A 25,668-nucleotide genomic window follows, 5' to 3' on the forward strand; every position below is an offset into this window, starting at 1 on the left:
GAAATATAATGAATCACGAACCATGAGTACTCTGTATTGCAAGCTAAATCTTAATACGGAAATATTTGTACATTATCTATGATAACATCACTTTTGTGTTTAAAAGTAAACAAACAAACCAATATCTTTAGAAATAATACCAGCAAAAATTATATCAATTCCGTAACTTAACTCATTTCAACTTTTCATACAATACTGCATTGCTGCCTATTCGGAACATATAACGCATTGAAAATAGTACAATGATATAACTTGATTACAGCTCAGTAAACAATGAGAAAAAGGGACCTGGTTCCAGATGTGTGGATCAATAGATACAATGCCCTTCCTACGATATTTGACATAACATAATGTTCTCATTATTTATCTCTAACCTTTGCGGATGAATGTTTGACTTGTTCCGTAAACAACTAACATGGCGCTGTTCAGAGTAACGTCTCGTTTGGGGAATTCGTTGAAGTCTGTGTTTGATGCCACTCCGGTTGCACTTTATCATAAAAATGTGAGAACTGATTTCAATAACAGTTTTAACAGTTGCACATTCACCAGATTTAACATGTACGTGGTCATTGTACATGTATGAACAAAAAATGTCGTTATGTAACATGTCCACATGTTCTTCACTGAAAACCAGAAAACGTCATCATCACTCGGTTAAATTCTGGTTACCATTCAGCGTTGTTTAGTGTAACAGCTTTGCTAAATTAAAGCCAGTATCTACGATTTAACTGGAGCTCTAACGTGGTACTCAGACCATATTTATGTAAAGCAGTATGATAATACATTCTGTTGACCAGCAACAAAAGTGTGCCACATTCCCTCAGTGGGGAGTACCGGGCGTACTTTTTCAAATTAATTAGCGGTGTCTAAAGATTGGAAGGGTGGCAAACCCAAACCCTAACCCTGAGAATCGGAAAGGGTGTCTAACCCTGTACCTAAACCCTAAGGATCGTAAAGGATGGTGGCTAGCTGGTGCTGCGTTCTGTAAACTGCATTCTAGCTATAATATTTTTATAATCATGGCTACAGATAATGTTTTGAGCGTTATTTGTCTGATAACAATGAGTAAAGCAATTGAATATCAGTAGTATGGCATGTATCCAGTATAATTCTTGCATACCCTCAAATTGTGCACCTTGTGTGGTATTTTAGTAATCATTCAAGGAAGAATGCATGTCTTTGGGGGCAGGGATGGAATTGCCAAGCTTGAGTCTTGCAGGTCACCACTGGAAATAAAAAGTAATTGAAAATTCGAAACCTCTGCTGAAAATATGATATTTTTCAAATTATTGTGTTGACACTTTTGTAATAATGATTTAACACAAAATGCATGTGTTTTGGCATGGAATTGTCAAACTAGATTCTTGTAGGTCACCATTGGGAATAAAACAATAACTGAAAATTTCAAAACACAAGCATAAATGTGATTTTTTTTTCAAATTGAACTGTTTACTTTGAGTTTTGAGTTGCATATGAACACAAATTATGGACACTTAGACATATGAGTTGAGGTTGTACATTTTGTTTGGTTTAGAGCACAGATGTCATACTATTAACACAATCCTTAACATCATCTCATGGTATGCATATTTATTCAAGTGAAATATTAATTCAACAGTATTCAATATAATCAGATGCACATTAATTAATGGTCATGGATTTTGCTTAATAGATGAGGTATCCTGTCCTGTTATAAACTTGAAGGAAAGGATTTGACTCCCTACATAGGTACCCTGTGTAAAGCCTGTTTTTAGTGTTCACTGCTGGAAAATCGTTATGAGAGCTGTTAATAATCATGCTTCAAATTAGTCATTCATGACTGATATCCAAATTGGTCATGTTTCACATGGTGTCTAAGAACAGACACTTGTCTTTGTGAAACAGGACACTGAAGAGCTTTAGTATGTATGTAAACTGTCAGTTATGTTTAATTATGACAATTTGACAACTGACTCTTGTTTGTATAACTGTCTGTAACAATGGTACCGGCCAAAATGGCCACACATGAAGAGTGTGTGACAAAATATTAAATTGTTTTGAAGATGACAAGACACTGTTTATTTGAAGGTGATCGACCACTATGAAAATCCAAGAAATGTTGGTTCTTTGGATAAGGCTGACAAGAAGGTTGGAACTGGCCTAGTTGGAGCCCCAGCATGTGGGGATGTAATGAAACTGCAGGTATTGTGAATTGCTCCTCTTAAACATTGTCAACAGTTCAATTGTGATCGTGGCGATCACCTTTATTTACAATATTCATTTACCTTCAGTACAAATAAAGCAGGAACAGGTGTCCAGGGTATTCAGAATAAGATTTTACCTATTGATCATGAATCTTAGTACTAAGATACGAGAGTTGTCAGCACAGACATTCTCACCGCATGTATCTAGAACATGTTAGTATATGTCATGTTGCTGTTAAATAAGGTCATTCACTTAAATAAGGAATTTGATACAACAACAAGTTTTAAGTGTCACACTGTTTATCATGTTTATTGTCATGGAATCTTGCATCTTTACTGTTGACAGACATTTTCTTGGACTTACACCATCAACTTCAACAACCTTTTGAAATGTGTGAAATGTTGTTCTCCGTTTACAGATCAAGGTTGATGATGATGGCAAGATTGTTGAAGCAAAATTCAAAACTTTCGGGTGTGGATCGGCAATAGCTTCAAGCTCTCTTGCTACAGAATGGGTGAAAGGAAAAACTGTAAGTTGCCAACTGAAACAAGCTTGCACTGTTTAGTCTTTGTCATCAAGAGTCCACTAAAATGATTACTTTAAGTACATGAGTATATGACAAATAAGCCTTTTCCAATATTCTGTTGTTGCTACCTTGAATTTATGACACTCACAGCTGTTGGCAGTTTGAACTTGTTGGGGCATTCCAACCCTTGTATGCTCATTGCATGGTGTGTTTTTTTCCAGCTGGATCAAGCGCTGAAGATTAAGAACACAGACATAGCTAAGGAACTGTCTCTTCCACCAGTCAAGCTGCACTGCTCCAGTTGGTTATCTACGTTTTCATAGTAGTTCTGATTTTTATGTTGAAGTTGATACTGTAGGGTCACTGAGTTTGAGTCTGCAAATATTTACATGACAATATTTGATCTCATATCATAGAAAATGTTCTTATCTAATGAAAAGTTCTTTTGATAAAAGCAGGATCTTAAATTACAGACTGCTGAACTGCAGATTGATAACACTGAACTCTCTTACTGACTGAATTTTGTTATTATTTTAGTGTTGGCTGAAGATGCTATCAAGGCTGCTTTAAATGACTACAAGGTGAAGAACACACCTGATGGGGAGAAGGCCACTGCCACCAACTAGCCTCTACTCCAGTCCAGTTGTTCGGTGTCACATATTTCAATAGAGTGCTTGTGAAGCATTGTTTGGGCTAAAGTGTAATTTCTTCTTGATGTCAAACATGCATGAACTTTTGCCTTGTGTATGTGTAGTCTCTGAAAAGATTGTATGATGACTGTATATGCCCAAGAGCCTTTGAATTTGTAAGCTGTTTTGTTAAAAGGACCCTCCCGAAACATTTATCAAATTCTAATTGATGTTGAGGAAATTTGAATGCTGAAATCTCATGTATATAGTCTGTTGACCTTTGGACATGTACATATAAGGTGAAACTGATTATTCATGTTTTTGATTCTAACCACATGCTTCTGAGTTTGCTGTAAAATTTGTTTTCAATCATGTACTAGTTTTGGAAGACTCACAATGTAATATATGTAATTAGTTTCTTTTCTACTCTGTGGCATCATGAATTGTATGCATTAAAACAGAGAGAATGCCCTTTTCTGGTACTTAGATTGTGTTCCTCTGGGTGTCAAGATGTCTGTCAAGGCCAGATGTAGGGAAGGAAGACTGTTGATGATCTCTGTACTGTGACCGCACAAATGAGTTAATATCTTACTTGTACAAAGATTCTTTGCATGATACTGACAGCTATCACTGTAAATAGCCTGGAGCTTGTTGACTTGAATGAAGGATGTGTGCCTGAAAGAGAGACTGTTTACTTTCATAATTTACTCTTTTCGTTCTTTCTTTGCTAGTTTCCTTATCAAGACAATACTCAGAGTTTTGTGAAATTGTGATTCAGATTATTATCTTTAATCGGTGAGTATTTCAATTTTAGGATATATATTGCAAATAAAATGTATAAAATAGTTTCTGTCTTATTTTTTCGTTTCATTTTGGCATTGACGCTGACATCAGTGTTTCATTACTGTCGTATCTGGTGAAACCACTATGATCTTCACACATTGTATTCCTGCTGGGAATAGAACACAGATCTTCACTGAGACAACCACTCCAGTTCATGTGTATTTACTCAACAATAGGGCCGCACAGCATCACCACATACAAAATTGCAACAATTACTTATCGCAATACCGTTATACTGAAAAATATTATGTTCAAGTGTAACTGGCATAAAACTGATCTTGCTCATCCATTTACCGAGCCTATGTTGCCATTGTGAAAAAGTCCAAGGGCTTTTGCGATGTCCAAGGACAAAGCTATCCTGCAATCACTTTCTTGTTATGAAGTTAAAATGGATGACCCCATGGAAAACTGCTTATGCCATGATAGCAAGATTCCAAGAAATGTCATATACTGAAGTTACATTGCTGATGGACTAAAAACGGGGGTAAGTGCAGAGTGATTTAGCCACACTATCTGACGAGGAAGCACGATTGGCAGAAGATGTGCTACAGTTTTTGAAACCGACGAAGGACAAAACTGCAATGATATGGACAGAAACCTCGCCTTTGGTCTACGTCATCATGCCATTGAGACATTTGATGAATGCTGCTGTCTTTCTTCAAGATTACGACTTTCTCACAGTTGCTGAAATAAAGCGCATAGTGGCAACATATTTTCAACCAATCTATATAAAACAAGCACAAATCCTGGACGCGGCCTCACCTGTTGATCAAACATGCAAACATCTTCCTTTCCCCTCAGATGAAGAGAAATGTGATGTTTTCGGGAATGCCACACCACAAACTGCCAAAATCATAGAGAAAAACAACACGTCCTATTATCAAATCTGAACCTGATAAAAGTGACAGGGATTCAACGCTGAAGACTTTGCCACACCTACGCCCGGAAGCACCAGTGAAAACAGTCTGAGAATCTAACAATGAGGATCTGAAATCAAGTCATTCAGCCATTGGCTGCACCAAACCAATCTTAGTCAGTCCCCAAATGAGTTAGCTAAACGTGATATGGGCCAATACAGCATTGAGCCAAGTATCCTACTGAGTGGGAGCAGCCTTTCTTGGTGGAAGATGGGTGAGGGCAAGTACCTTCGTCTGGCACAGATGGCGAAGATAGTGTTATGTGCACCGGCAACAAGCGGACGGCTTTTTCCTCAATGAAGCCTTAAAATGTAGACATTCTCTTTCTGATTAAAAAAAAAAAAATACAGTATGTCAGTGTTAATAGTAGTATGTACAAGACACACTGGCAATCTAAACATGTTCCTCTCTCTGGTGATAGTTTGTGTTCAGATAATTGTGTTTGTGTTGAAAAAAAAATTATTATTTACTTTTAACTTTAGTTTGTAGTCTCAGGTAAAGGCATATTTTGTTTTGACTCTTTTGTGTCTAAAATTACTGTTAGTGAGTATTAAACAGAAAACATAAGAATGGCCCAGTTTTCCTGTTTTCTTTGCAAGAAGCAATACAATGCTCAATGGTTACTCATATATACTGTGATTCAATCTGAAGTTAAAAGAACACTACAAAATAGACAGATCTCATGAACCTTTCTTTCACAATATATTGCGAAACGTACTGCAGTGCAGACGGGTGTATAGCAACACACCGCAGTGGGAAATTTGGTTGACATAGCTCTTCTCCCGAACCATTCTGCCAATAAATGGTCTCAACCCAGTGATAGCGCGAGTTGTAGTTTGGTACTCTGGTATAGGTTTCGTTTATGTCGAAACTAAATTTTGTCTTGACACGACATCACAAATAATGTGTTCTGCTCAAGATACAGTCTCCAAAGATATGCTGAACTACTTCAAAAACGCATCACCCTATTACCATGGTTCATGGGATATGCAAAACGAGCTTTGAACAGAAACTATGCTTGAAGTATACTATGACAGATTAACATGGCGCACACTGGGACGCATAGGCATTTTTATGTGATCATCCGAACCATCAGTTGCTGAAAATCACGGTTTCGCCTGCTACTGTTTGGATTCTTTAGACTGGTTTGTATCAAGTCAAATAGACAACCACTCTACATCCGGGCAACCACGTGTCGTCACGACCTCTGCTAGAGATCGTCATGTAGTCATCCTTCATTTAATAACAGGTTCAAGTCAACGTTCAGAACAGACAATATCATTCGTGGAAGAAGATGTATCGTCTGTCCGCGGAAGGCGATTGTGGTAGCTAGAACTGCATGCGCGTAAGTGCTCTCTTCACTGACGAGTTTAGATTTCATATCAGTCATGGTCAAGGTCCGGGGTCGACGTGGAGAACGTTGTACCGCGTTGTTGAGGTCAGCAGATGTACCGCTGGGTTTGCTGGAAGCGTTATGACTTTTGAAGCGATTGGTAGTCACGGCAGGATACGTCAACACTTCTGACATGGTGAAGTAAGAGCTCAAACGAATACAGCACTGGTACTGAGAAGAACAAGCAGATCAACGTCTTCACAGTTTGCAACAGGATCATGTACGACACCACATGTTCACATATAACAACGTGCGCGTGTGTGTATGACGCATATAATATTGTGCCACGTGAACCAACATATATACGTGCAGCCACGACTTTAATGTCAAGGCGATGTCTTCATTAATATGTACTCGAATGTGCATTATCATCCCATCTATCTATCTATCTATACTGAACAAAAAGAAAAGAGACTTTTCAATTCGAGAACCACTACAGAACCATGTAACAAGACACTGCCATTGGGCAAGGGTGAATGAGTCGTATTACACGCAAGTTGTAAAACTGTAGGGTTTCTTTCAAATTCTTCGCGAAGACAACAAAGATTGAATGCCTCTCTATCTGTATCTCATTTTCATAGTATAAGCAACATATCTGCCAGTTTTCATGCTTGTAACATGAAAATGCATAATGATACCATTATCCGCTGGACTAACATTAGAATGGTTTGGGGACGTTTTCTTAACTTGAATAATAAAAAAGCTGGTTCTAGCACTTCCTCAGAAATGTTTCATTGTTGTGGGCAGCACACCTTATCATAGGCTGCAGGACCCAGGTGCAAAAGTGCCGACATCACAAAAGGTGGAACACTGATATGGTAACATTACTAGAAAACAAGATATTTCGTTTCCGTCCATGATTTTATGATACAATAAAGCACAACAAAACAACAGCAATCTGTAACTTACACGTACATCAATATATCAAATCTCATGGCCATGAAGCTTTACGTTTACCGCCTTACCACTGCAATCTCATCCAATAGAACTGATCTGGGGTATCATGCAATCTGACAAAACTGTATATGGAAAGTTTAACATGAACTAGAGAATCAATACTCGATAAAATTAGATACTGCCACCATTCAAACAGTCATCAAATAAATGTACAATCTGAAAGTAGTGGAAGTGAATCAGGAATTTCCTCAGATTCTAGTCCGGAAGAGTTTGGATACCACCCCTAAATGTTGACATCCTGTCCCCTACTGTCAGAGTGGGTTATTAAGAATAACGTCTCACGTCAACAGCCTCTGTTCAGTAGACATAAAACAATTCAAGCAATTAAAACGAGTCACGGAGAACGATTCTCTGGGTCGAGGAAAGGGACGTGTGTGCGACGTGTACCGATTCTGATTTCAGAGTAGTAAAATCAGAGACCATATAATTTATCTATTATATGGTCTCTGGTAAAATGCATTCGACGGATCGGCACTGTGCTCTGACTAGGCTCTTAGACAGCTAAGATTTATTTCCAGGATTCCAACACACAAACATGATCGATTCTGACTTACTCAACAGATGCATGTACAGTGAATCGCACTGCCTCAGACGACTGTATCACTCTATGATACATTGTATGTCTTACCAGGGACCATATTATATGGTCTCTGGTCTTACATAAAGGACAGACGATATATTAGTTCAATAGTGGTGACTATTCGTCTGCATTCGAACATGCACCTTGGCATAATATATTTCGTTGTAACGCTTAACTGATAACATTTACTTTTCCCAAAGAAAGGAAAATGCAATCGACAAACAGGCGGCATGTTGTGAAATAAATCCGAGCGGGTTTCCTACACACTGAAAATGAATGGCCTCCCTTTGTTTTTCTTCCGTGTTAAACCGGTTCTATTATGTGTACGCGGCGCAAGCAAACCGCTTTTACATGTGATATGTAGACAGATGCCCGGTCAACTTCCGATTTGTCCGTGGAAAACCACGTGTAACCCCCTTAATCTGCCTTTTAGCCATCATGGGTTTTCAGAACAAGGTAGTTGACAACACTGTGCTAACATTATAGTCCTTTTGGAAGCCCAAGAACGCTGAATTGCCATTCAGTGCATAGCAAATCATCATTATAACATGAACTAGTGCAATATTCAAGCTGAAAGCCCTTCGTGCGTGTTCTGCTTGATTTAAGGCTAGAACAACCCACGTGTGAATATGGATATGGAATATGAGACTGTGTCCCAGTGTGTGTAGGACTTAGATCACAAGTCACAAGATGGTTTTGTGAGGGATATAAGAGCGATATTTGTAATAACCAGATTCAAAGTTTGTACCAGCCTAAAAGTGTACAAGTCATGTAGGTCATTTATCTCTGTTTTCTGTCACTATTGTCACTGTCAGGATTGTTTAGTTAAGAGATATCTGTAATGTCATGTCATGATTGCAGTGGAATAACACACTTCTTTGTCGCTTAATCCTTCAACTTTGAGATTTATGAAAAAGCATTTACATACCAATTACCTAGCTATAGTCTGATAAATGGATGAAAAGACCACAGGTTCAGGCTTGTATAAGTTGTAACATATAGATCTACAGATGATCTGAATCTCTATGATCTCTATGCATTTATTGTGACAGTCAAGTAGCTCTGTCTTGGGATGAACAGTTATCATTTGAGGTTAAACATTAGTTATCATATATCCCCTTGCACAAATCTTTATAATTGCGAAATATTTAGCTTTTTACTGTTGTGGCACATTTGATAATATTAGTAAAATATGACTACAGGTAAATTAGTATGTGTCTAAAATACTCGTCACTATATTTTTGTCTGTGGATTCACATAGCAGACCAAACAAATTGTGAATATTGTATTTTCACAACTTCTCAGCATGTTTTGTCTTTTAAGTGTAGTCAGAAAGGAATATTAAGAAACATTCTGCTGAACAGTAAAAGTGAATATTTATAATTGAGCCTTAGAACGTTGAACACATCTATGAATTTGAAGTCATAGGCTAATAAGATACAGAATTTCACTGTCAGCATATAAAATTTATGTGAATAAAATTACACTGTCTTTCGATTATCCCTGCGGTATAAGACTCCCAATATGATTGTTATGTTCTAATGACAAGTGGCTTGGAAGATCATGTCAAAAGCATTTTCAGTAGAATTGCATGATCTCATCTCATTGAAAATCCCATGAAAAAAATTATGTGTAATGGTTTTCAGTACTAGTGAATTGTCTAAGGACTAGGCAGTGATCAGGTTCTTTGTCCTTGTGCAAGATATTTTCTTATGTTGACACTAATTGTGTTCAGACTTGGTGACTTCCTGATAGCAGGTTAGACCTCAGTGATGCTATTGGTCACGTCATAATTTGGATAGCTGATTTTGTGATCAGCTAATTTGTCCCAGCAGTGTGATGCTTATGAATTTTGGGAAAGATTTCCTCATGTACCCTCCTCTTTTTGTATAGTAAATTTGCTCCAGGAGAGTTCTTCCCCAGTGTAATTCTCAAACGCTGAAATACTGTTTTATACCTGTTCTAGTTTATTGAATGTATATTTAGGGTGAGGTATGCATGTCAGTGTGTGATTCTGGTTTTTGATGGTGGTGTTGTGATATGGGGGGAACTTTTACCAAATTTTGTTTTTTAAGTTGAAGTCCTTAAGAGCTTTGTCCCTGCTACTGGATCACTTCATGCTCAACTTGAATTGATATTGTTATAAATAAAACTGATGGTTGATGTTTTTGCTTTCAGCCCATTTTGATTGATGCCCGAGGCCATCTGCTTGGGCGTCTGGCCTCAATTGTTGCCAAGACATTACTGCAAGGTAAATATTGAACAGCTCGATAAAAATCTCTCTTGTTCACAACAACCAAAGAATGGAGTATTACTGAAATGATAATACTGTTATTCAACTACCCTAAAATGTTGGGCAGTCCTCTGTTGTACTAGTACAAAACTGAATATGGTATCCTATAATTTATACTATAATGACATATCCTATCTTGTCTGAAATGACAATTACCAAAACCTGAGGAAATAGCATATTCCACATAGAAAATTGCCACTGAAGTTGTCATTAAAAGTGTGAATTACCTTTTTATTCATAAAGGTTTGTACTTCATCTTTTACCCATGTATTGAATAATATCAAGGTATTTTATCAGACAGAACAAACTAATGCTGACTTTTTAGTCATCAGGCTGAAACCGAACATGTATCACAGTAACTGCAGTGAATATTAGATGACAAATAATGATCGTAAGTGCAGAATTTAGATTCAGTTACATTACATTTTCCAGGTCAACGAGTTGTTGTTGTACGATGTGAAGGCATCTGCATATCTGGCAACTTCTACAGAAACAAATGTAAGTGTTTTTATCTGAGCTGTTGCAAGACCCATGATTTTGCCATGTGCTTTACACACGAGTTCTAGACTTGAACACCCTGTAAGTTCCATTTGGATATGGTATTTCTATTTTGATGATAGTACCATTGTCATAATGAATAATGTGTTGAAGTGTATGGCTGAAACATAATTCATTCATAATGCATAGTGTGAATGCTGTAAGACTCGAGGGACTCTTGCTTGCATTAAGACAAAGGTTTTTGCGTTAAAATTTTGCAGATGGAAACTACATGCTAAATATTACACATGTACAAATACCTTGCATATATGTGTTTGTAGAAACTACATGAAGGTGTTGTACTTGTGACCAAGTGATCTTTGTGTTGCAGTAAAGTACCTAGACTTCCTGAAGAAGAGATGCAACGTAAACCCTGCACGTGGCCCATTCCACTTCCGGGCTCCCAGAATGATCTTCTGGAGGACTGTCCGAGGTACCTTTCAGCATTTGTACTCAACTTTGCGGTTTAATTGTTAGGCTTAAGATGCAAGGCGTATGTTACAGCAGGGAGTGAAATCATTTCTGGCGTCAGAAATTTAATGGAAGCCCAAAATGACCAGAATCCCATCAGAAGTGAAGTGATAAAAAGTTGAAACTTTTCACATGCTGAATTGTCCAACTTCCAACTTTTTCAAAGACTTCAGTCAATCATTTCCAGTGATGTCTTTACCTACATTGTCTGAAACCTGAAGACAAACACAAATCTGAGGAAATGACATGGCAAAAAGATATTGTTTCACCCACTTGTCATCCCTGCAGATGCCTTGATGCAAGGAATGTTATGTAGACCAGTTGTAGCATCCCTAGCTGTCATACTGTGGGATAGCACCATTAAACAAACATATCCATTCACTCAAAGTTTGTGTATTCATTGAGGATGGATAAACCACCTTTTTGTGTTCATTTAAGAAATTAACTGGAGAGGTGATTATCAGTTCAGTAGGAAGGATTTGAAATTTGATAAGTGTTCATTTTCAAGACATCTAATGATGCTTTTTTAGTTTCTATGCTTTGAAATAATACACATTATTTGTCTAGGCTGGTACTTTCATTTTGGAAATATGCTTGTATTATAGCTTGCTTTTCCTTTCTTAGCTTCAAGTTAAACAAAAAGAAACCCAATTTAATGTGAATTTGTGGGAAAATTCTTTCATTTGGTATGTTATCCATAAGTAGCGTTCAAATTCCAACAAGAACATAACGGAAGCAATATGGATGTTTAGAAAATGCAGTTGCAGTGTGTCTCAATTCATTGAATTGTGATGCATTACAAACCCAGCAGTTTCTAAATGATGATTATCCTTACCTACATTGAATAATTATGAAAATAGTCAAAGTCTGATAGAAACTGCTGAACCACTGAGCCTTGTCAGAATGTTGTCTTTCTAAGCCTTTGTCTTCCATTAGTTGTCCAGTGTATCACATCTCCATTACAACATTATGTTCCCATGACACATAGCTTTCATTGGGGGCTACTTGGGATGACATGGTGCCAGAAGTAGATGTCAAGTCTATCGGGTCATCCAACCTCGCAACCAGATGAATAGCCAGTCTTGTTGCCTCATCCTTTCATCTCTTGTTGAAAAAGATCTTACATGTCCTCTTTGTACTCAAAATAATTACTTTTCCTGCTAAGGAATTGTAAGCAATTTGTGTAAGAACAAGTTCAAGATGTTTCCAGCATTTTGTAACCTGTCTGTAAACATAGCAATCCTCAAATGCTGTTCTGACATACTAGGAAATGCAGCTATGGTAGAAGGCAACTACTGTTGTCAAATAATATAGCTTGTCAATGATGTTTACTCATCCCATAGCGTTTTGAAGTTGATGAAACCACTTCACATGCACTACCATCTGAGACAGCTATGGAAACCACCTGATTATACTAAGTGTGACATCTGCTGTGCTACTGTTGGAAGCTTTTAAGTGTTTTTTTTTTTTTTTTTTTTGTTTTCTGCAATTGTCTGGAGTGTATTGTTCCCAAATATTTTCAGGTTGATGAGACCAGTTCACATGCTCTGCCGTTTCAAATTGCTACAGAACATATTTATAATAACAGTGTGTAATTGTTGCTGCTGCCATTGTACTAAGCTATTCAGTGTTGGGAGTCTTGGTCATGATGTGTGTTGTGCATTGCCTAAATTGCCCCTTGAGACCCATTCAAGATTGTTTGACCCTGTGTTGATATTTGCCTCATGGGCCAGAACTAATTGTAGATGAATTTTTCATGATTGCATTTCTACTGTCACTTATCAAGACATAGCTAGTCAATGATGTTTATTCATCCCATAGCGTTTTGAAGCTGATGAAACCACTTCACATGCACTACCATCTGAGACAGCTATAGAAAAACCTTCATAATGTAAAGTAATGGTTGCTGCTGCTATTGGGGTGACTTGGTTATTTTGTCTAAATAGCTCCTTGAGATCCATTCCAGGAGGGTTGTTGGTAAGCCTAGTCATGTAAGCATTTGTTCATTATGCCAAAGACCCAGGTATAATTGCGTAGGTTTTTGCAATGTGTGAAGTCAATTTTTTAGTCTCACTGCTGTGATATTGCCCGGTTATTGCTAAAAGCACAGTAAAATCTCACTTGGCCATTCCTAATGGTCTTTGATATGGCATTTTCACATAGTTGCTCATGTCCAAGGTTATTGAAGGTCAAATATTGATATAGACATCTCTACTACATTGAAGTTGTTAGTTTTCATAGCTTGTCAATGATGTTTACTCATCCCATAGCGTTTTGAAGTTGATGAAACCACTTCACATGCACTACCATCTGAGACAGCTATGAAGGAGCCCATGTAAAATATGCCTGCCCCCTCTCTATCAAACTTACCTAGTGCTAAGTTTTGCCATGTCCAGTATCTTGCCAAGGTGGATCCTAAGGTTAACATTCTTATTGCCACTTAAGTGAGTTATTGGGTAATTTAGTGGTCTTCATCGAGTAAGACGTTGGCTTCACAAAAAGTCCAATTGTTTAATTGAAATCACTTTACAAGTCACTTGTTTTGATCTTTTTGTCGGAGGATTTACCATCAGCTGTATGTGTAATTATGGTGTACAACACTTCATTTATTTCCGAGAACTTGCAGTTCAGTCATGTATCAAAACACATCCGGCAGGGCGGAGAGCTTACATGTTCATGTAGGATGTGTTGTCGAACTTGAAATTTCCTTTTTCCACTTAGTTACATTTCCAGTGATGTCTTTACCTACATTGTCAGAAACCTGAAGACAAACACAGACCTGAGGAAATGAAGTATTTTTTGTAAAACAGTGTAATCAATTCATTGGTTATCTTTATTGGTGTTTATGAAGGTAATGTCATTTCACCCTTTGACTCACTGCTGTGACTGCCATATTGTCTTGTAGGTATGCTTCCCCACAAACAGCCTCGCGGCAAAGCTGCCCTCAGGAAGCTGAAGATGTTTGAGGGGATCCCTGGACCCTATGACAAAATGAAGAGGCAGGTTGTCCCATCTGCCCTCAAAGTGCTCCGTCTGAAGCCAACAAGCAGGGTAGGACCTTGGTGCCTTCTGTATTTGTTACTCGTTACAAATCCTCATTGCTTTATGTGGTCCAGGGCCCTGTTTCACAAAGTTCTTGTAGGCTGAAGATCTTTTACGTTTTCTCTTAGAATTTGTACCTCCTATACTCCAACACAGAAAGTACAGTTGCTATGTACGAGAAGTCAGGCACATGCAAGATTTGCTACAAGAAAATATACGAGATCTCAGGCGAGATGAGTAAAACAGGGTTCAGGCTTACATAAATTACTCAGCTGGAATTTTACTGAATGTAAATACACATTTCATTAACTGTGTATAATATTCATTTGCTTAATTGAGACTTCCTTTCTCTTGAAAAGTATTTGTTGAAGTATTGTCAACAACACTCGCTTCAACTGGCGTCAAGTTGTGTAATTCCCTGTCTGGTGCTTTGAGGAGATTGTGGAGAACTTGTCTGTGATGTTTACTCATCCCATAGCGTTTTGAAGCTGATGAAAAAGCTTTTACATGCACTACCATCTGAGACAAGTACAGACTTTCCACCATAGTTTCATGCCTGTGGGGAGATATCGTGATGTTGTTTGTGTTTGTGCTCCAGTACTGTCAGCTGAATCGCCTGTCCAGTGAGGTCGGCTGGATGTACAGGGATGTGGTGGCCAAGCTTGAAGACAAGAGGAAGGTCAAATCAAATGATTACTTCAAGAGGAGAAAGTCCATCCTTGTAAGTTTGATCATAACAGTGGTTGTGTATCATAAGTGTGCAAGTATTTGCTAGCAGAATGTTTTCAGTCATGTTCAACGATCATCAATTCAAAAATATGTTGTGTGAGCAAGAAATACATTTTCACTCAAGAACAGAATTCAGATGAGCTTGTTTGTTCCAATCCCAATCCACTTCCCTGAAGGTACAGTCAAGTTAAACTGATGTCCTTCCACACTAAATTGTTTGATTAACGAAGATGTCGGACTAAACAAATGAGACTAAGTTACGTTTATTCAATTTGTTACTAACAAAAGCGTTGTATGAAACAGATTGTCCGATAATCAGAGGTCGGGTGAATGAGACTTAACTGAATGTCTTTTGTAGTTTAAAAAACATTGCTGTGTTGACAAACCTTCGGACAATGTACACACAATCTTTATTTGTTGACAGTATGGTTTCCCTCTTGTTGATTACATCTGTACTTCTTTTAAATTGGTCCCTTGTTGGTCAGTGATGATAAAACCCTGGTATTGATATTGATGAAAAGAGCAACATGCACTACCAGCTGAGACTGACAGAAATGGGTGTACTTGTGTAAATTTAGAATGTTTAAATGTTTGTCTGAAAAATGCACCTTCTGATCAAGTTGTGGAAAAGTATTACTTCAACTGGAAATGTGATATGCAGATTTGTCTTAAAACTGTTAATACTCTTTCAAGGACATTTGAAATTTACAAACATTGGTAGATAACCTTTAAACTATAATGAACTTAACTTGGGGAATAAGCTTGATATTCTCTTTTGTGTTACAGCGTCTCCGAGAACAAGCCAGGAAAAATGTCCAACCCAAGGTGAAGAAAGAGCAACAACTCATCGAGAGCTTTGGGTATCAGTGAGACATGTACAAAGAGAAATAAATTTCTGTGGGGAATCTTAATGTTTTTGTTTCTTGGGCTCCATGCCTCAAGGCAGGAAGACCTATTGTAATCATTCGCATTTTTATTTATATTTATTACTTCCCGATGGAAGATACTGTGGTGTAATATTTTTACCGAAGGGTTATATAAGTGTAATATTACGCTAGACTATGATGTCATAATGATTCAGAGTTTTGACGTCACAATGCTAATGCTACTGTCACAGTGGTACTAGATATTGCTTGACTGGGGTAAAGATGAGAATCATCACACTCTGGGCAATGTAGCCACAGTTTTTATCAGTTTGTATTGGAGAGAAATAAACAATACTAAACTTGCTTCTGTGAAGTACCATTTTCATAATAACCTCATGAAAGAATTACCAGGTAGTATCAAAGTCGCTTTCACTCATTTGATACCAAATTATTACCTTGTTTAATAATTATGGTGTTACACAAAAGATTGTTGAGTATCCTCTATTTACTATTTCACTGATTTTTGTAGCAACCATACCTCCTAAACCAATGCTTCGAATCGCTTGCAAGAAGTCCACCAAATGCCCACTGAGGTGTAGATTTTCCCGTTAAAAATCTCTAGGCTCCAGACCCAACAGCAAATTTCATAAGAACTAATTGTTCCAACACTTCCAAAGTGTGTGTGTGTGTGTGTGTGTGTGTGTCTGTGTGTGTCTGTGTGTGTCTGTGTGTGTGTCTGTGTGTGTGTCTGTGTGTGTGTCTGTGTGTGTGTGTGACAACAGTGTTGTATGTGAATCACGTTGTTTCTGTTAAGACTCCTTTCAGGACGGCGGTGACCTGGTTACTATATTAAGACTGTCGTCAACTTACTGTGACATAATGGCTCCTTGTTAATGTCTACCACTGGAATGTTTTTACAAGACTTAATGTACAGACTTGTCACAGAGCTGAAATATTGTAAAATGCGATGTTAAGCAAACCAGACATTATTCCACCATAGTCCATAGAATCCTTAAAAGTCTTGAGTCATGCATAAACGTCAAATATTTCCTGCTGACGTGGACTGTGTGGAGCCTTATATTTCAAGCCCAGGGGTTCGAATCACTGTTTGGCAGTTATTTTGTTTTAAATAAAAATCTTTTGTAATGGTATATTATTTTTATATGTTATGATTAACGTTTATTTCAAGTTTGAATGAAATTGGCGAAGAAATGAAAATTTGAGGAAATTATTAACCAGTTCTCGTTACATTATATACACAAGGGTTGACACTGGCGATGCTAAAAACCTGATCGAAAACCGTACATCCCGAATATTTTTACGTGCGCTTCAATCAACCTTAAGTTCTTAACAAAAAACAGAAAAGGATATATATTTTGAGCTTGTAAGTTTCTTGATTGTAGTCAATTTGTGCAACTGCTTTATTATTAAAAATTGACCCTAGCATTAGCCCTATAGCCCTCTGCGTTGAACAAACGTCAGGTTGTCTCCGGTAAGTGTTGATGCTAAATAGTTTCCATGAATCTTTTAGTGTATGAAAACGTTATTTATGCACTTTTGAGACATACATTTTGAGAACATACATTTTATACATGAAACTAAAGTAATCAATAACGCAGACCCAATTTTCAACACCGACACGTGTGTTTCGTGTTAGCTCGCTAAAGTCTCGAAACAGTTCAAATAAAACTTCGAAATGAAAAGTTGTTCGAAATATCAACTTCAAGGTGTGTTATTTGTGGAAAGCCACAGAATATACAGGCATGACTGGATTTGTACCATTTAACTCTGCCCAAGCTGAATGACCAGTTTTCACACAGTAAATCGTTCAAGTCAGACTCGGGCAACCATCACTGACTGGAGAACTGATTACCCACTGTCCATGGAGCTACACATCACTAACATTTGCAGAAGGGCGTACTGCCACATTCGCAACATCGGCGCGATTTGACGATACCTGTACGTCAAGACTACAGTAACTCTTATTCAGGCATATGTAACATCTCGTCTTGACTGCTGTAGTGCGCTCCTTGTGGGTCTTCCACATTATCCTATACTCAGGCTTCGGAAGGTGCAGAACACTGCAGCCAGAGTAGTCTCTAAGTCAAAGAAACAAGACCACATTACCCACGTTCTTTTCTCAATTCATTAGATTCCCATCCAGTACCGCATAAAATATAAACTCTGCTCCATATTTTCAAAGTATACATGGTCTAGCTCCTCGGTATCTGTTCCGCCTTTATACTCCTGTCCGTTCGCTCTGATCAAATGACCAGTGTCTTTTGACAATTCCTGTAACTAGGACAAAAACATAGGTGACATATCACTCGAGACGACTGGCCCTTATCCTTGGAACAATCTTCCAAATCACCTCAGAACACAACCAGATTTAGCTTGTCTCTTTGCTCAAGTATTTGGACTTGGCACTCTATATGATATCAGCATTGATATTATCATCCTCGATATCTCCAGGCACAGGCAAACTGTAGCTCAAGTGGGGTTGCGCAGCGTAGAGAAAATGACCAGTCTTCGTAAATGCGAGCGAAGCGAGCAAAGGCTGGCAACACACTTCCCTCGCTTCGGTTCAAAAAGTATTTTTCGTGTGAACATAAAATATCGCCACCATCAAAGGTATACTCCCATTTCCTCACTAGGTTGTGCTCTTCGATTTCCAACCCCATATTTAATAATTACTCACGTGAAATATGTTTTATTCACTCGTGGTATTCAGTTCGTTCTTCGCCTCCATTACCCCTGCCAGCTTCCGGCTCAACGGAGTGAAGGAACAAGAATAAGCAGAAATTATTAAGATATACCATATTGCCTAAGTTTATCATGATTCTGTTGGAATGTATTTGTCTCAAGTGTCGGCGTTGTTGTTAGATCTTTTGTAACATTTATTCTACAATAAACACACTTCTGGAGTAGTAGGCGTACGAAGCATGGGAGGTAACTCTTTATGTATTTCATACGGAATAATAACTTGTTCCTTCACTGCTTTGAACCGGAAGCTGGCAGGGGTAATGGAGGCGAAGAACGGTCTGATGTACCACGAGTGGCGCTTAAAATGTTGAATAAAACATATTTCACGTGAGTAATTGTTAAATATGGAGTTGGAAGTCTGAAATCACAACCTAGTGAGGAATTTGGAGTGTACCTTTGATGGTGGCGATATTTTATGTTGACAAAAAAAATACTTTTTGAACCGAAGCGAGGGAAGTGTGTTGCCAACCTTTGCTCGCTTCGCTCGCATATATGAAGACTGGTCATATTCTCTACGCTGCGCAACCCCACTTGAGCTACAGTTTGCCTGTGCTCCAGGGTATACGTTCCGATAAGTCTCCACTATACCCTGGACGCATCTACGGCTCTGCCCGATAAATGTATTACCTCCCTTGACTGTCTTTTGATCCAATCAGGTGTCTACGCTGGGAAGTTGAGCGAACCAATCACAACTCACTTTCGTTTTTTGAATTATCTAACCGATTATACTTGGCAACAGAAACCATGCAGAAGTTCTCTGGAAGAGGTAGAAGGCTTTCTTGCACATGTTGTTTTAAAGTTTCGGCCCTGTCAATTTGTTTGTATGACTTCCCTAAAATCTGGGACGCACTGCGAGCAAACCTTCGCAGTTGCGACCGCTACCTTTGTTGACACTGGCAAGCTCGGTTATAACGGCGGCCTAGCTGATTGGCTACTGTGAGAAGGCGGAGCCAACAAAGGGAGGTAATAAATTTATCGGGCAGAGCCGTAGATGCGTCCAGGCTATAGTGGAGGCTTATCGGAACGTATACCCTGGAGATATCGAGGATGTGATATTATGGGTCTTGGCGCTTATACAAGTATTTCTCTCTCTCTCTCTCTCTCTCTCTCTCTCTCTCTCTGTGTGTGTACGTGGTTTAGCACCTTTAGTTTAAGCAAATTTGCCGATGAGATGTATAATAATGTAGTCCCATTTGCTCCAGTTGTATGTTGGGAATGAACTGAACGACAGTAACTAGAAAAAATGGAAAATGGTTGTTTACGACATTATATATTTAATATTAAATAGCTCTAACACATAACTGATTAATTCCACCTAGTAGTTTTAAAAATGTACGCGCTTTCAGAAATGAAATATTAACAAGAAAGAACATATTGATTATTTTTTGTTAATTTGGCATATATATTTTCAATATAACATCCATATCTATTCTTCCATTTTACATGGTGTTATATGCCCATGTGTCATCCGTTAGGCAGCGCTGGCAGTCTGCGTTCATCCAAATACAGTAGTCTGGTCTGGTCTGCACTAATAATTGGTGTTGACAAGATGGAGAGGGGCGCTGGCACATTCTCCCCAAACCATAGCACTGTTTGTTGCTTTACACATTCTGAGAAAACATTTACACAATTTACGCAATACATCTTCAATAGTTATACACTATGAGGTCCCATATACTTCTGCGCCATAGCATACAGTAGGAACAACCATAGCATCAAATATCATAAATAATCTTGACATTGTACATTTCCAACTCACTCTTAATACCTATACAATGTCCTTACTAGCCTTTTTACTCTCTTCACCGAACTTAGTAATTGCTTTACTCGTAATAAATAAAGGTCTCATCACAATACCCAAATGCCTATAAAAAGACATAATTTCGAGATACACACCATAAACTTTTATATTGAACTGGTAAACAAATTCAGAGCTCATTCTCCCAAATTCAAAGCAAAATCACTGCACTGTGAATGTATGCATGTAAAGTAAAGCAAAAAGAGTGCATTGCAGCATCTAGTCAAACCTGTTAACTGATGTCTGGCTGAATAACTGCTGAATGCAAATTATATGATTATTGTATGATTAACTAATATCACCAGGGTCATAAAGCTCAAAATGATCAATATATAACAAATGTATACTGTGATACGGGCTTCAAGTCATAAAAATACTTCTACAATACTCAGGAAGTTTCATTTTGTGAAAATCACAAATAGTCGAATGTACATGAATGATCCTGTATAAATAGTGTGGCAAGTGTGGCAGTTTTCTTGGAGTACGGACGTTACCTCAGTTTGCTGCGTTAAATCAGGGATAATCGGTATATAGTCTCCCTGGTCAAATTGCTTGCTAGTCTGACTGGATAATTCCCTATATCAAAAGTTAATTGAACAAGGCCATATGGAAGCTGATGTCATTTAGCTGGAGTTCAGCTGAGTGCCCTTCAACATCAAACGTTTGCCGCCTCGACCAGGACCCATGGCAACTTCTTGAATCTCATTACAATACTATGTATACTCATTAAAAACGAATAAGGGAACACATGAAAGTACAACTATTCCAATACTCTACTCCAGGTTTCTTCGTATGCTTTGTATTGCATTGTGAATGACATTCTGGAAATGATTAGATGAACACTTGTACTTTCGAGTATACAAGAGAATATATACTGCCGAGAGTGACAATACGTGGTTATCGTCTATAATAATGTCAGTAACAGTGGAAGCCAACATTATTTCCTGGGAACAGCTTTCACCGTGAAAGGTTTAGGGGTGTGAATTAGACCAAGGTGTCCGTCCATGGACGGTTTCTGTCCATTCACAGGCAGGAACTGGAACCTCTGGATCATGGTGGTGAGGAAAAGAAACAGTTCCATTCGGGCCATCGCTTCGCCGAGGCACACTCTTCGACCTGAAATAGATGAATTTTAGGGAAACATCACAAGCTATAAAGCAGGTAAATAACCGTCTCAGCCGCAGATGAAAGACAAGATCGCGTATTGCTGTCGTGAGGGAAGACGCTAAGTATGGTGATGTTTCAATCCCCCTTTCGAAAATGTCATAAGACCACATTGTTTTTTGTTTTAGAGGTGGTGGGGTGTTGGCGGAAGCAAGGGGTATTCAGGGGACCACATGGGTACATATATTGCGGTTCTTAATCTAGAATGACTGTAAATTAAGAAGCCCCTTGTCATTCAAACTCACCAAGAGAAAAGGCAACGAATTCTTCTTTCTTTTGGAATTTCCCTTCGTCGTTCAGGAAACGCTCGGGTCTGAAGTTGTCGGCGTCCCCCCAAACGTCGTTGTCCATCAAAACGGAATCCAGGTTAGGTAAGACCATGACGCCTTTAGGAAACGTATAGCCTCTGAACTGGACATCATGGGGAACAGTGTGCGGGAGGTTTGATGGAACAATGTTCGAGTGTCGCAAAACTTCAGTAATGGTGGCTTCTACGTAGGGAAGGTTCGTCTTGTCCTTCATGGATGGTCGTCTGCTCTGACCGACGTTTTCCAGAATCTCCTGAAAGCACTTCTCTTGTATATCTGGGTAGTTCAGGAAGTAGACCAGCGCCCAACGTATTGTAGTGGCCGTGGTCTCTGTTCCAGCAGCGAACAGATTTGCAATTACCCTGTTTAGATTTTCGACTGGAATAGAAGAGGATTACCTGATTATTTACACCAGGATCAGACGCTAATCAGGGAAATACATCAAGCATAGAACTGACTAAAATAATCTAAAAGGAAAGTATGGCATTAATAAGAGAATACCGTGAAGACATGTGAAGTGATTCGTGAACGTACTTGTGACAGGTGTGGTCAGTACCATTTCATGCTTATGACTTATTGCCGCAATAGCTTAAGAGGCTTTGCTTTTGTGAGAGATTACTTGTCTCTCTTGTCACTTTTAACTATCATAAAAGTATTTCTAAGGATATTCACAGTTCATGCTTGTGTCTTCGTTTTGTTGTTGGCGATATCGCATTTCCTTGATGTATGCAGCGAGGAAGTCCTGCACGTCGTTGTCGTTGTGTGTTTTGAGGTGTTCCTCCATACTGGGCTGGGTGAGAAGGGTCTCGACTAGAGAAGAATTATGGACGATTTTCTTGAACTTAAATGGGTCTCCAGGTATAAATCTCACCAGAGGTAAGGCATTTGCCACGCTGGAACTTCCGAGAAGAACCCCATTCTCTTCCAGTGCATTTAGAAACTTGACAAACAGAGAATCCGTATACTCAAACCGTTTGCCGAACACAGTGGAACATATGACATTGGATACTGCGTTGTGCACTAAGCGTGAACAGTCAAACCCTTGTCCCATCTTTTCATCAATAGCTGCGAGAAACTGCGATATTTCCTCGTTGATTTTGTCCTCCATAATGTTTCTTCCCATCCCAAACTCTCGCAGAGTGTTGAGCGTAAATCTTCTTTGTTCTCGCCACACTTCACCGGATGTTCCGACTATCCCTGTTTTAAGGGGGAAAAGGTGGACATATTAGTGAGATTTGTTTGTTGTTCTATTTAACAGTATTCTTGCTGTATATCGGTAAATGATTGAGTTGTGGTCTAACCATCCAGTGATTATCGGGATAAGTTGACAAAGTCAACGACCTCGGATGATTCTCTCTAAACACATAAACATATACTGCAAGAAATGATATGAAATAATATATGTCATAAGTTTAAAGAAACGAACCTTTCCCTCTTGATACGAAGTCGTTCAGTAAGGTGTATGGTCTGTCTGAGAAGACGTCGGCGTTCTTCACTAGTGCATCTTTGAGTACGTTGTAGCCGTTGAGAACGATAACGGGCTTGTTGAAGACATACACACTGAATATGTCACCATACCTCCTGCGCAGATTCCTAAATGTGACTTTTGTATCTGAGCTCATGGACAGGGCGTTCCCCACAAACGGGAGGAGAGGAGGGCCGGGGGGAAGTCGTGGGTGCCGCCGTGTCAACAGCCACAGTACAGCCAGCACGACAACGAGCACCAAGAAGGTCGAAGGGCTGAATACATCCAACATCATCTATTTGTAGCTAACCTGCACAGAATTCACTGTCAGCAGTGTGCAGCGCCTAACAACTACCGACACACAAAATCTCTGTCCCAAACTGTATCCGTCTAGCTGTACATTACAGTAGTGACGCTACCTGTCAAGGGTGGAAGGGTGTTCATGTAACACTACTTGTACCTACATGAATGTGGCCAGGCCAGTTGCACGCGTCACTGTACAGTCGCCGATCCAGGTCGCTGCGGTGTCAGGGTCACAGACGGGTAAAAACTATTTTTAAACTTTAAGAGTTACACTCTTGATTGTGGAGAGACCACGAATACAGGCGTTTGTAATCTAACTATAGTCCGTGTAGATCAAAAGTGGACCTATGAATTGCAATCTAACTCGAAAACTAGTAAACATAAACTACTCCTACGAAAGTGTTTTTCATTGGGACAAACGATACACGTGGGATACACAAATCCATGTATGAAGCGAGAGGTCACACTGCTACTTTGTTAATCGAATGATATCCGATGAATTGCAATCTAACTAGAATATATTAAACATCAACTACTCAATGAAAGGCTATGATTCTGATCATAATGAAAACATCACACCAACTCTGTGATGCTTTTGCAGAGTTTTGGTCTTTGGTCTTTGGAGTTTTGAAATGTAAAGGTTGTTCAACAAGCTATCATTAAAATATTGACACAGTTCACTGTTTGTTACGCGGGAGGAGTGCAGAGAAAGGGACAGCCAGGTGAATGAGAAACACGAGCACGAGCACAAATGCCGACAAAATTATTTATGCATTAACCTTTGCTGTACTGTCTTCATCGTGTCTCGCACATCTGTCTGTCCCTTTTAACAGGTGTATGTGACTTTTAACATCTTGGATGGCAATACCGCATAACCGCATAAGTTCGGTTTAGGGGTTGAGAAGATTTATGTGCGTGCGTCATTTAAGCAGTTAGTTGCTTCCAATAGAAACGATAACATAATCCCATCTACTGTGTCATTTATGTATATGATAAAGAGCCATTACGGGTATTAATTTGGAACTGAAACCATTAATAACAACCTCTTGTTCTCTTGTAAGTAACTTTCAAACCATTTAGTAAATTCCCTTTAATTCCACTTGCCTGATGCTTTTGGATAATTCCACACTATTGACATAAATGTGGATGTTTGGGTGTGTGTGTGTGACACTATTGACATAAAGGTGGATGGTGGGGTGGGTGGGTGTGACACTATTGACATACAGGTGGATGGTGGCGTGGGGGGAGGGGGATGAGGGGTTGCACACTTCATTTTCACCTGAGTTTCAATAATCATTTGACAAAATTTCAAGTCAAACGGATGATCCTCAGGTGGTCGTAAATTAAAACGCAGTAGTTGTCAGCAAGATAATGAATTCGGCGTAAAATATCGATGTTTTAGTCGCAGAATGTATAGCAATATTTCCCCCTAATTGTTTCCTCCCTAATTGGACTGGGTCGGTCGGAAGTTTCATGACAGGAAGACCGATTCTACCAAAGTCATAGAAGAGTTAAAAGGGGGTTGTATACACGCTTGTCAAAGATCGTATTCTACACTATTCTCTGTTTAAGAACGGATACGAGCTTCTTTCAAGGTTTTTGACAACGGCAAAATTCCTAACATTTGTGAACATACGCGTATCGCTTCTAGTGTCTGTTACTAATTGTTGATGCCCCCATTTGGCCAGTTTTTGAGTGAACCTGAAACTGTCTATTGAATTATGGGATTGTTTGCTGATCGTGAGAGGCCAGCTGCGCACTTCGTTCTGTACAGATCAATGTCTGGGTTTAACTTTACGATTGGAAAATTAGAAAACTACTGATGAAAAGGACTGATCATACGCTGATCCAAACAATTTTAGTATCGCCTGTTAGAACTCACTTGAAACGGAGTCGTCGA

At 38.9% G+C, this 25,668-nt stretch overlaps 2 protein-coding genes and 5 non-coding genes across 7 annotated transcripts; 6 read left to right on the forward strand and 1 right to left on the reverse strand.

Moving 5' to 3' along the window:
* Positions 1-8,409: 8,409 nt before the first annotated feature.
* Positions 8,410-16,012, forward strand: LOC137288280 (large ribosomal subunit protein uL13-like). Its single transcript, XM_067820767.1, has 7 exons — positions 8,410-8,485; positions 10,208-10,280; positions 10,755-10,820; positions 11,191-11,292; positions 14,236-14,381; positions 14,971-15,093; positions 15,888-16,012. The coding sequence occupies exons 1-7, from the start codon at positions 8,468-8,470 to the stop codon at positions 15,969-15,971; spliced, it is 612 nt and encodes a 203-aa protein (XP_067676868.1). The 5' UTR covers positions 8,410-8,467; the 3' UTR covers positions 15,972-16,012.
* LOC137288349 (small nucleolar RNA SNORD34) lies at positions 11,509-11,574 on the forward strand. Its single transcript, XR_010957124.1, has one exon. It is a non-coding gene; the product is annotated as a small nucleolar RNA SNORD34 (small nucleolar RNA).
* LOC137288345 (small nucleolar RNA Z195/SNORD33/SNORD32 family) lies at positions 12,645-12,723 on the forward strand. The gene has a single exon (XR_010957121.1). It is a non-coding gene; the product is annotated as a small nucleolar RNA Z195/SNORD33/SNORD32 family (small nucleolar RNA).
* On the forward strand, positions 13,123-13,200 carry LOC137288347 (small nucleolar RNA Z195/SNORD33/SNORD32 family). The gene has a single exon (XR_010957123.1). It is a non-coding gene; the product is annotated as a small nucleolar RNA Z195/SNORD33/SNORD32 family (small nucleolar RNA).
* Positions 13,572-13,650, forward strand: LOC137288346 (small nucleolar RNA Z195/SNORD33/SNORD32 family). The gene has a single exon (XR_010957122.1). It is a non-coding gene; the product is annotated as a small nucleolar RNA Z195/SNORD33/SNORD32 family (small nucleolar RNA).
* Positions 14,822-14,901, forward strand: LOC137288344 (small nucleolar RNA Z195/SNORD33/SNORD32 family). The gene has a single exon (XR_010957120.1). It is a non-coding gene; the product is annotated as a small nucleolar RNA Z195/SNORD33/SNORD32 family (small nucleolar RNA).
* A 3,969-nt stretch (positions 16,013-19,981) lies between the features above and the next one.
* Positions 19,982-23,964, reverse strand: LOC137286687 (cytochrome P450 2J2-like). The gene is made up of 4 exons (XM_067818665.1): positions 23,427-23,964; positions 22,673-23,197; positions 21,938-22,378; positions 19,982-21,644 (listed from the first exon to the last, which is right to left on the reverse strand). The coding sequence occupies exons 1-4, from the start codon at positions 23,758-23,760 to the stop codon at positions 21,466-21,468; spliced, it is 1,479 nt and encodes a 492-aa protein (XP_067674766.1). The 5' UTR covers positions 23,761-23,964; the 3' UTR covers positions 19,982-21,465.
* Positions 23,965-25,668: the final 1,704 nt, after the last annotated feature.

This window comes from Haliotis asinina, chromosome 6 (genome assembly GCF_037392515.1).
Source record: "Haliotis asinina isolate JCU_RB_2024 chromosome 6, JCU_Hal_asi_v2, whole genome shotgun sequence".
Taxonomy (NCBI): domain Eukaryota; kingdom Metazoa; phylum Mollusca; class Gastropoda; order Lepetellida; family Haliotidae; genus Haliotis; species Haliotis asinina.